The sequence below is a fragment of the Canis aureus genome, chromosome 22, assembly GCF_053574225.1.
Source record: "Canis aureus isolate CA01 chromosome 22, VMU_Caureus_v.1.0, whole genome shotgun sequence".
Lineage (NCBI taxonomy): Eukaryota > Metazoa > Chordata > Mammalia > Carnivora > Canidae > Canis > Canis aureus.
This window is the reverse complement of record NC_135632.1, coordinates 25,622,663-25,634,493: the sequence shown is the minus strand read 5'-3', so window position 1 is coordinate 25,634,493 and position 11,831 is coordinate 25,622,663. Positions and strand designations below refer to the sequence as shown.

At 45.6% G+C, this 11,831-nt stretch overlaps 1 protein-coding gene across 3 annotated transcripts in view; it reads right to left on the bottom strand.

Annotated features, from left to right (window-relative positions):
- Window positions 1-1,109: 1,109 nt before the first annotated feature.
- BTD (biotinidase) overlaps window positions 1,110-11,831 on the bottom strand; it is a 31,548-nt gene continuing 20,826 nt past the window's right edge. For all 3 annotated transcript variants that reach the window (XM_077865264.1, XM_077865262.1, XM_077865261.1), the window contains 3 exons: window positions 8,431-8,695; window positions 3,704-3,853; window positions 1,110-2,559 (listed from right to left, as the gene is read on the bottom strand). In XM_077865264.1, the coding sequence (XP_077721390.1) occupies window positions 1,387-2,559; window positions 3,704-3,853; window positions 8,431-8,691 (1,584 nt within the window). In that variant the 5' untranslated portion in view covers window positions 8,692-8,695 and the 3' untranslated portion in view covers window positions 1,110-1,386. The remainder of the gene's footprint in view (window positions 2,560-3,703; window positions 3,854-8,430; window positions 8,696-11,831) is intronic.

The window sequence follows — 11,831 nt, the reverse complement described above, 5'->3', positions numbered from 1 at the left end:
GACAGGGTTTAAATCAATTGTCCAGGGTCTATGCAGTGAAGAGTAAACAGTGAGGCCAAGGAGGTGAGCTGGGCCGTCTTGAGTCCAGGGTCTGTGCTCTTTATTAGTCTGCTTGAAAGCCAGAAAAGGAGTCTGGAAGGCCACACTTCCAGGGAATAGGGAAGGAGTCCTGTTGTTTTTTGTTTTTTTACTTTGTATAACTGCTTTAAACACCTAATTAAAAGAGGAAACTAACCACGACATCGAAGAGGCAAATCACAGAAGCGTTAATTATTCATCTTCTTTAAAAATTATCCATTTTCCCACTTGAAAATCATCTGAAATGGTTACCAGGCAAATGACTTTGAAATGTTGGCTAGAGGGGCGCCTGGGTGGTTCAGCCGGTTAAGCGTCTGATGGGCTCTCCAAAAATACACGTTGCGTGATTAAATGAATGAATGACTACAGTGGGCTCACCTCCATGGCAGTTTTTACAACTTTTCAAGAGGTGAGATGCCTCTCTCCAAGGGCAGGCCCTCTGGGGACTGCTCATGGAATCACACCCACATTCCATCTTGCTCGTTTAGGCAACTGGAAGGCTCTTACCCAAAGTTAGCATGATTTATTAAGGTCCCTGGAATCCCTGGATGAGACACATGGTGCAGAAAGAATCCTCTTACTCATACTTTCCCACTGCTGCCCCTCTCTTCAGCACTTATTTCCAGCCGCCTCCTCTCTCCCCTCCTTCCCTCCTCCCTCCCTCGTCCTCCCTCCCCTTCTGGGGCACTGCACTCCTTCTTTCCAGTTATTATGAGTCCTGCCTGACACATTCCATTCACTGACAGAAAGGCAGATGGAAGGAAAACTTCCCTTCTATTTTTAAAAGCTGCTTCAAGATCCACATTTCGGCTGTTGCCGATAGCTCTGGCATTACCACTTCATCTGGATAGAATTCTGTTCATCCAGAATGGAAAAGGGCCCACACAGCCATTTCTAATACAGCTGTTGCTTTGAGAGTTTGTTTCTTACCTCAGACAGTGTTTGAGAATTAAGATACTTGCACATCCTGGGTGTCACGACCAACAAGAACAAGGAAAACACGCATAAAAACCCACCGCTTTGTGGATGTATAAAATATAAACTGACATTTATTTTTGTTTTTGCCCTTAAAATCAGTTGTGGAATGAGAGATTTGCTAGAGGAAGATGTGGCTTGGAAATGGTAAATGTGAGCAGAGACTATCAGAAAAGACTCAATGGTTCACATCAAAGAGGAAGAGGCCATGGGGGAATCGACCTCTCCTACTTTGTCCCACAGCTCCCATGATGGGCTCTGGGGCAGAGAGACAGTCCCAGTGCTCGTGGGCTGCAGGCTGGGCAAGTGCCGGGCCGCACACCCCACACTGCCCTAGTCCCTCTCATACAGCCGCCCATACAGAGCTGCTGTCACCAGGCCAGAGGACAGCCCACTCTTCCTCAGGAAAGAGTAGTCATTCTCCCAGCCAAACTGATCAGGGGTTTCCAGGGTCATCCCTGAGGTAAGAAGCAGAGGAAAGATATAGGAAGTACTGAAGTTCCCCCACAGGTGAAACTCAAATCTCCCTGTGGCCTCTGTGATCTCCTGTCCACAGGTGTCAAAGCCAAGACCCCCACACTTGACCAGGGCGCAAGCTTGAACGTAGTAAGTGCCGTGCACGGTGTGAAGACCATCAAAGACCCCCAGGGCATACAGCTCTTTGGACACAGTGGGCCTCTGGTAAAGTAAGTAACAGCAAAGGTCATTTGCACAGACACGGAGGTAGCCTTCCTTTCCCCACACAGGGACCAGGGTGAAATTGTCATACATCATCTCAGAGTGAAATATCGGAGGAGTGTTCACATTCCATTTGGTAGCTCCATCACAGTGGACTTCCTGAGCATCCTTTTCACAGTATGGATCACCTGCCAAGATTTCTAAAAACTTACTATGGGATGGGTCCGTTTTACCTGTGGCATTCTCTGTACCAGTGAGACCCAGTGGATTTTTAGCTACTTGAGCAATTATAAGATGACCTCTGGAGGTTTCCATGTCATGGTGCCAAAACGACTTCAGGGGGCTGTGTATACCACTTCCTGTCATCCCTAGAGATGGGTGGTGGATGTTAGCAGCTAGAAAGTTGATGCCAAACGCAATGGCAAAAGCCCTCTGAATCTGAATGGCTGCCAAAAGTGGAAGCTGGTTCATCCAGGCAGTTGGATACACAACGTGCTTCACCTCAGAGTCTCTGAGGAGCCTAATGGCAGGGTCAAAAAACAATATATCAAAGCAGGTGAAGATGCCAAATTTGCCGGCGAAGGGGGTATCAAAGATGACGTGATCCACTTTGAGAGGGGCATCAAAAGCTCCCTCAAAGTAGAGGTTGTGTTTGCGGTAGCGATCAACAAGGGTTCCATTATTGCTGAACACGACATTGGTGTTAAACTGGTATCTTCCATCATTTGGGCACCCTGGATCATTGCTCTGACAAGGCTGTTTTGTCCCAAGATTGGCCACCAGGAACATATCTCCTTTGACAGCCATACAGCTCAGGCGCTGGAGGACCTAAAGAAAACAAGGTATAAATAAATGAATTTTTAAAATCCTGCCTTTTGTCTTATGATTTTATTTTTTAAAATATTTTATTTATTTATTCATGAGAGACAGAGAGGCAGAGACACAGGCAGAGGGAGAAGCAGGCTCCCGGAGAGAGCCCGACGTGGGACTCCATCTGGAGACTCCAGGATCACGCTTTGGGCCAAAGACAGATGCGTAATTGCTGAGCCACCCAGGCATCCCTGTCTTATGATTTTAAGCTAGAAAAGTATTATATCTATAATATGTAAACTTCTATAATAAGTCAGTAAAAAAACTCTACTGAAAAGGTGCACAGGATATGAAGAGGTGACTCATGGGAGAACAAATAGGGACATCTGAGAAGACAGCAAGATTAGTAATGATGAAATGCAAATTAAGATAATGATATATCATTTTGCACCTTCATAAGATTGGCAAAAATTCAAAAGACTCTTCTAACCTTGCACTGACCAAATGAAACAAAGATCTTTTAAGGGCAGCTCGGGTGGCTCAACGGTTAAGCGCCTCCTTCAGCCCACGGTGTGATCCTGGAGACCCGGGATCGAGTCCCAGGTCGGGCTCCCTGCATGGAGCCTGCTTCTCCCTCTGCCTGTGTCTCTGTCTCTTTCTCTCTCTCTGTCTCTCATGAATGAATAAATAAAAAATCTTAAAAAAAAAAAAGGATGTCAATAACTATGAAATGTATAGAAAAGAATATAGTTGGATGCACATTAAACTTGATGGCAGTTTCTCTAGGAAGAGAAGCAGGGTGATGGGTGGGCTATATGTGAAGATGACTTTTTTTTTTACTTCTTTATTTTTATTTTTATTTTTTTGACTTTTTTTTTTACTTCTGATTCATTTATTTTCTAAGCATATATTCATGTATTTCTTGTGTAATTAGTAATTAATAAATAGAACAATCCAGAGATGAGTAAATGTCCCATAATACCAGATATTCTTTAACTGAGTGACTATGTAGCACAGGGAGGCTGGGGAGTGTGGGTTTCCTTTTTTAGGATCCTAGGGTCTCCTTTCGGGCTCCTTTAACATGTCTTGGCTTTTGGCTAGTGGCTCAGTTCATGTCTGCATGCCCTCAGCCCTGAGGAGCAAGGCTGGGACCCTCACATACCTCTGTGTCACTGAATCGGTGGGGCTCCAGGCATGGGTTCCACCTGACCAATCGGGGAGAAGGCATGAAGTCCAAAAATGGGTAAACAGATGTTCTTGTAAAGTTGAATCCATGAATGCCATCTTCTGGAAACACGATAATCTGTACACCCTGTAAGTCAAACACATCAAAGTATAGGATGTGATCAGGTAACAGGAAGCACCCCTTCATTTGTTCACTCTTTCGTTCACACATCTGACAGCCATCAAGCAGTTGTTCTGTGCCAGGAACCAGAGGTATAAAGATGGCGGCCGGGCTCTCAACAGGGATCTTAGTCTTGGGGAAGGCATCTCACTTGGCCTAGTTGTTGCTTTAGAAACAACCCTTAACCATACCTGAGGTCATGTCAGGGAAGGACGGATTGAGTGAGGTTGAAGCAGAAAGCAGTCAGGAGAGATTTGGAGTTCCTGATGTGCAGTGGAGTATGGGACACAGAACGAAGGCCTTGAATCCTGGGCTTGTTAACAGATGGGGTGGCTCCAGTCTGGTAGTTTCCACTTATCATGCATCTAAACCACATGGGGAGTTTCTGAAAAAAACACTATTTAGGGACGATGCTGGGCCCCACTCCTAAAAAGTCTGCTTCATTTGACTGGGTCTGACCACAGTGCTTGTTGTAAGGTCCCCAGGTGATTCTTTTTTTTTTTTTTTTTTAAGATTTTGTTTCTTTTGAGAGACAGAGCAGGGGGAGGGGAGGGGTAGAGACTGAGAGAGAGAAAGAATTCCAAGCAGACTCCATGCTAAGGGTGTGAGCCCGACAGACATAGAGCTCGATCTTATGACCCTGAGATCATGACCTGAACCGACCTCAAAGGTCAGACACTTAACCAACTAAGTCACCCAGGCGCCCCACTCCGGTGGTTCTAACATGCAGCCAAGTTGCCAGTTACCCACTGGGCTGGTGGGTAAAAAGTCAAGTGTGTTGATTTTAGCATAGAAATAAGGACTTGTTCTAACTTGCAGTTCCCTGGCTGGGAATTAGGAGGCTCCCTTCAGAATTCTAACCACCCTGTGAGGTTTGCCCTAAACCTGTAGACACCCTAGGCTCTCTGTGCTGGCCCGGGGCTCCGGTGACATCTGCAGTTATGTAATGAAATCCAAACAAATGGGGTGCCCTCAGCACTCAGCATCAGGGCCTCATTCTCCTGCTACTTTCCACTTACATAGCTTAAAATGTCAAAGTAAAAGGTGGAGGAGGAAGGCAGAGAAGGTATGAATAATCTAAAATAAGCAGCAATTTGAGTCACTTATTTCTGGAATGCACTGCAAACTTTATAATATTTTTTCTGGTTAAAAAAGCTTCAAAAGTTTAACTAGAAAACTCAGAAAACAAAATATTAGTTAATATTAGTTTTTTTTTCTCTGTATAAACGAGATAACAATATTAATTATAATTTATTATTATTTTAATACAAGACCTGTTTTTCATCTTGACTTTTCTTACTACCTAGAGCCTCAAGACTATAGAGATACCTTCAAAAATGTTATTTGCATTGGCCGCATTCTATTTAGGAGGCCGCGGTGACCATCTGCATTCAGGGTGCTCAAAACACTTACTGAATGAAATGTTGCTCACGAGTCTTTGCAATTTCTGATTGTTTCTTTAGAATAAAGTTGTGTAAATGAAAATACTGGCTTAAGGATATGAAGCATTTTCAGTTCTTTACACTGCCAGCCTTCCAGAAGGATGATGCCAATGTCTACTCCTTCCAGTAGAGAGTGAGACTGGTCATCTTATAGCACCTCGTAAAGCAAAGTTACTGCAAACTGGGCAAAAAAGATGAAGAATGTCTGCCTTTCAGACATACCTAGGATACTGCTTGACAGGCTCACTAAAGGATTATTTGTCTAGTGAATGTATCACCATTTGGCTTTGTTATTTAATAAATCACCTCAAAGATTATAATCGTATTGCCCCATAGTATGTTAGCCAGTTTTGTATTGATTTGCAAATTCATTTCAACATTCATGTGACTGACTGATCCATGCTTCTGTTCCTCAGATGCTCTTTTGAACCAGCTTTACCATCTTACTATTTCTTTATTAATCAGTGAGTTAAATAACAGCAATGGCACATGTTCATCCTATATTAGTATTACAGTCATGTTTTTAACTTCTTGAAAATAATACCTGGACAAATGTTTTCCTTAATTAAAAACAAAACTTTGAGAATGCTGAATGTTTCTCTTGGACAATAGCACTTAAATCATGTATACATATTAGATTAATATTAAGGTTAAATTGCATTTCCTGAATACATATTTTCCAGGAATAAAGAGGAACCAAGCCTGAGCCAGGCAGAACTTTGGGTCTAATGTGATTACCACTCCATCTAGAAAGCAATTAGCATTCCTGATAAATGAGCAATTTTCTGAGAGACCTCAAAGAGATCAAGAATTCCTTGGGGACTAAGGCTACCAACCAACCCAGCTGATGGACCAGCCTAGTATCTTTAAGTTGGACTCCTTTCCTTCCCTAGAAATATCTCTACCAAGAGAGAAATATTTCAGTTGGCTTATTCAGGAACCCCTGCCTTCCAGCAAGTTTGATATAAAAGTTTGACATGTGCTCGGCATCAGTTTGTCTTAGAAGTTGCTTTAACCCATATAATCACACAAGGGCGCCGAGGTATCGGCAAGCACTAAAAATGATCAGCCCCACAGCTTCATCCTTGCTTTTGGACCACACAGAGAAGGAAAGATGCTTGCAGCCAGCATGGTTCGATGAGAACATGTTACAGGTTTCCTTCGGGGGCTGGTTACTGAAAGGCAGGGCACTACTACAGTCGCAGTCTCTGGTGCAGCATGGCATTTGCAAACATCTTAGAATGGTCTTATGGACAGGACAGAGAAGCAGGGGGTGGCTGCAAGGCACCCCTGCACAGAATGCTCTGGAGTGGCTCTGTGTCATCAGGAGGCTGAAGGCCCAGCCTGGGATTTTTTTACACTGACTTCAGCGTAGACATAAATGAGGTGTGTATCAAATGTGTGAATGACGTGAAGGTAACTGATATGCAGGATGTCGGTAAAGATCCCCAAATAGCCCAACAGGCAGGGATGATGAAATTCTACAGCATAAATGTGAAGTTGTGCGCTCAGGTTAAAGAAATGAACTTTGAATGTACAGGATGGCAATTAGCAGCATGTGTGTCTGTGTGTGAAAAAGGCTCAGGAGTGTTAGTTGACAGCAAATGCCCTATGAATCCACAGTGAGATGTGGCTACCAACTGCTTTCTGGGAATAACGTCTCAAACAAGAATGGTGCCAGATCTCCTGCACCCTGCCCTCACGGAGAACTTCCTACAGCTCTGGGCACACAGATAATCTGGAAAGTCTGTGGTAGCAGGGATATATGGCCTGGGGGTGGGGGGAGGACATGATGGCTGTCCTCAAATCTGCGGGAAACGGCACGCTGTGGTAAGGCACTCAGTCTGTTCAGCTCCGAGGACAGAACAATGGGTGGCAGTTGCAGGGAGGCTGACTGTTCATTGAAAGGCAGACCTTACCAGAAGTTCCCACTCTCTCATGAAACAGTGAGTTCTGGGCCACAGAAGGTGTTCAGGGAAAAACTGGATGTGGGGCTTGGAACAAGAAAGGAGTGTCACCCATCAGAAGAAGCTGGACCAGGTCTTTAGGTTCCCTTCCAATATTAGTCATATATATATATATATATGTATTTTTTAAAGTAACCTATAATTTTATATACACACACACAAAATATAATGGGTTAGAATTTTTAAATGTAGCAAAGAGAGTGGCTGCCCAGGCAATCCTGACTGCCCTGAACAGAGACCAGGACCGCTTAGGCAGGACCTGCCGGCGTAGCCCGTTCTGGCCTCTAAACTCACAGACCGGGGAGGTTTGCTCACATGGGCTTACCCCGTGTTAAGGTAGGGCAGGGCTTACCCCCACCACCACCAGGTGAGAGTCCAAACTTCCCTTTGGTGATGGATTTCCCAACAGGGCACTTTCTTGCAGTCACATATGGCACCAACATTTCCCCCTGTGCCCCACCCTTCCTGGCAGGAATGGCACATAAGGGCCAAGCAGGAAGCCTTCACAAAGGCTGGCAACGTCCTCCCTTTGTCCATCTCCGTTATGTCTGCACTGAGTTCCCAGGCTGTTCATGGTCTAGAACAGAGACCAGAAACGAGCCCCAAATAATCTAAAGGTAGCAAACAGCAGTCCTGCGGATGCTTACTATTTTGAATGCCTCAGAGAGCATGAGACCCTCAAGCCTGGTAGTTTCCAGATTTTTCTGTGCATTGGAATCCACCGGGAGCCTTCAAAAATCCCAGTGCCCTGCCTACACCCCAGCTGACTCTGCGGGTATGAGACCCGGGCACCCACTGGGCAAGCAATCCCTCTGCACAGCCTCACCGAGAACCAGGGGTTAGCTCTGGCCTTCACAGACATGAGGTGAAAAACAGCACCTGGGGATCTTGGTACAATGTCAATTGATTCACATCCGGGGTGGTACCCAAATTATGCATTTCTCACAGGCTCCAGAGGGCTGCGGATGCTGGCCCGTTCATGGACCACCGAGTAGCGAGCCCCTGGCCAATGGACTACTTCTGCTCCATTTTACCAGCTGGACTAATTTTCCAGAGGGGCTGCGGGCAGCACCGACCGAGAGCCAAAGGGCAATCTGCCTTGTTCTGCTAGACAAGCTGGGGGAGCATTTCTTGCCTTTTGGGCTGCGATCATCACTTGCTGTTCATAGATGTCGAGGTTCTGGTTCATTAGCTCCAAGGCCTGCTTGCGGCTCACGAGAGCCAGAGGGTTGGGAGTCAGAATCAACTGGTGCTCGTACACGGCAGCCACGTAGTGTTCAGCTTCCTGGGTTTCGGCCACGCACGGCTCCTCGGCGTGGACTCCCAGGGCAGCCACGTAACAGCCGCAGAGGAAAAGAGCAAGCTGACTGCTGGCTCCAGACATAATGCAGACCATAAATCTGGAACGTAAGGAGGCAGGGGGAAAACAGCTGAATAAAGAATCCTGCCAAGAATGTAACTTTTGCAGCTGTGATTTATTAATCCCAGCAATTAAACCTACCCGCCCTGATACTGCAGCTCAAAGATTTGTTTCATGTTCCTAATAAAGGGGTATGTGTTTCTCTCCAAACACGTAGCAAGTTACATTTAAAATGGCTCGCTGTGTTAGTCTGGTTTTAGAACGTTTCCAAAACAGACCTAGTGTTTGCCACGATTTTCTTACCCAGGGTTCAGCAGGACGCCGGTGCGTCACTACTCGCCTTTCTGGCCACACACTTGAGTTTTAGGTAAGAATGATTACTAGAATTATTTTACATACTTAAATGACATATTCCCACATCCCACTACCTGCCATTCATACACACAAACACGTCAACCACCACCACCGGCTGATTGTTGTGATCCCGATAATACAGCCCAGCTTTCCTAGCCATGAAAATCCCATGGATTAAAATTCTCCTGGCCTTTCTCTGGTCAGTAATGAACTTAAAGGGTAAATCCTTCTTAGCGTAACATTCTTTATTTGGTGCAGAGAAGCTGCTGACTTCTATTTAAATGCCAGTATCTGCCCTCTGTTATGGACAAGTAAAGAGAAGTCTCCCACTCAAAACACTTTTTTTTCTCCTCCCTTAATTTGACAATTATCAACGCACAGAATCCCCTCAACCTCTCTATGATTCCAAAACTCCTGCCCCAAAGTATAATCGTTTGGAAATAAAATCCTCTTGCAGTGATAAGAATGCAATTTTCTAGGAGATAAACTAGAATTTTCTAGAAAATATACTAGACTTTTCTAGAAAGTAAACTCAGCTCTGCAGGTCCTAAGAGATTAGAAGTAAATAATGTCACTGACAGTGACACTCCTGCGTGCCTTTTCTCCCAGTAGGAGTTTTTATTTCTAACCGTTATGTGTTACTAAGCACGTTAAAGCGAATAGTCCAATTCTGCCTTGAGAACCAGCCTGGCCTCCCAGCTGAAGGCCCTCCCCTGACACACAGATTTACCAGGGGGTGTGCCAAGGCCGGGCACTCGCTCTCTGGGGAGGTGCTGGGGCTGACCCGGTGCTCAGGAATCCGGATTAAACATCAAGATAACAGATAAATCAAGAATCCTATTTTAGCTGCTTTTTAAAAAGATAACGACATCCTGTCCACGTCTGACTCATAACTCCCGTGTTTGCGTTTTGAAACGAAACTCTCCAGGCCCCAAAGTTCCTTTTATTTTTCTCTTAAAAGTTCCAAAAACAAAAGCCACAAGTATTTTCAACAACGGAACAAGGCCTAGGGATGCTCAGTCAGGATCCTTGCAAAAGCAAACACTTCTCAGGCTGAGCAGGGCTCATCCCGCCTGCCCATCTCACACTGTTACTTCTCGGCCCATCCAAATACCACCCCCCAGGACTTGTTGCCATTCATCTGGGACACTGAACAATGTTTGAAGATTAGAACAAGGAGGCTTTGAGTAAGCAGTCATGAGTTTTCAAGTAGAAACAAAAGTATAATTGATAAGCTCTCTTATCTGAATTGTGCCTCTGAAGACCAGCAAGGAATAATTTTAACAGTCTCAAAATCTATTTTCCATTTTCTCTCTCTGATTCCATAATGATGATAATGGGGAGTGGCGGGGGGAGGGAGGACTTTCATATTCTTTTCTTTTTTTAAGATTTATTTGACAGAGAAAAAGAGCATAAGCATGGGGAGCGGGGAGACGGAGAAGCAGGCTTTCCGCTGAGCAGGGAGCCCAAAGTGGGACTCACTCCCAGGACCCTGGGATCATGACCCCTGCTAGAAGGCAGATGCTTAAGTGACTGAGCCACCCAGGGCGGGGGTGGGGGTATGTGTGAATTTCATCTCCGAACACACATCCCCAGAATATCTCAAGTATTAGACTAATGGTCTTGCTAAGAGGCGGGGAAACTGAGGCTGGGGGGAGGGGTGCGGTGGGGAGAGTTGTGCGAACCATTCCCCAGTGGAGCCACGTCAGGAGTTTCTGGGGCCCAGAGTGGTGGTCACAGCATCCCCTTCTCTCAACTAAGAGCTGTGTGTCACCAATTTACTTGGAGACAGAGAACATTTGTTTAAGTCTCAGGACCTGCCAAATAGTAAAACCAGGAAACTGTGGAACTAGCAAGATATCATTTCTTTCTGTTTTGAGAAAATAAAATTTAGACTATTTACAAAAGATGCCTGGTAGGAGAGCTGTAAATGGCAATCATTTGTGTGTGAACAAAGGTGGGTCGATAATAAGAGGGTAGGCAGATTTCCACCAGGTATTCATGCTTGAAAGAAGCCAGCTTAATGAGGTAGGAGAGAATGAGTAATTATAATAAAAATAGCTACGACAGTTCGCCCTTCCTGAAGAGTGGGGAAATAGCAGCCAGTTGAACCAAATTTGCAAATGCTGGCTTTCCCTTTTTATCTGGCACTATAAAAGGTCTCAGGGAAAACCAAACAAGGCCCAAAGCAGGGACTTTGACAGGCATACCAGGTAGGAGAGACAGACTGTTTTAATGCGGCAGGACATCACCCAGACCTGGTTTCCCGTGGTTATGAATTGCTGGCACACGACAGAAAGCACAGGTGGGCTGGGTGGGGTGTGAGGGCTTCCTGGGAAGAAGGTTCTGGAAGTCCTGGGGTTCTTGGAAACCCAGCAACAGGTCTAGATTTAGAGCTGGCCAGGACCTGGACCATAAACAAAATGGTGAGTAGAGGTGTATGCTTAGTCTGAGAAGGTAGCTACACACCCTCTTCCACTGGAGGGCATTTGACAGGTGAGCTAAAACTGCAGGAAGGCCTGGCACGAAGGCCCCCATCTGGGTGACAATGTGCCTCCATATCCTGCTTCGTCCACTCTGCTCACCATAACCCCCTGAGGTGGGGGCATGGGCTCATGAGGTGCCCTGAATCCCACTGCCAGGAAACAGCAGAGCTCACTTCAGACATCCATGGGATCCCCGACTGTGAGCCAGATGCAGGTACAGGTGTCAGGGGTACAGCCATGAACAAGCCCGGCCCTTCCTCAGCTAACCCCCACCCCAAGAGGTATGGGGAGACTGACCACGATCAAATCAATACTTAGGATGTTGGATGGCGATGA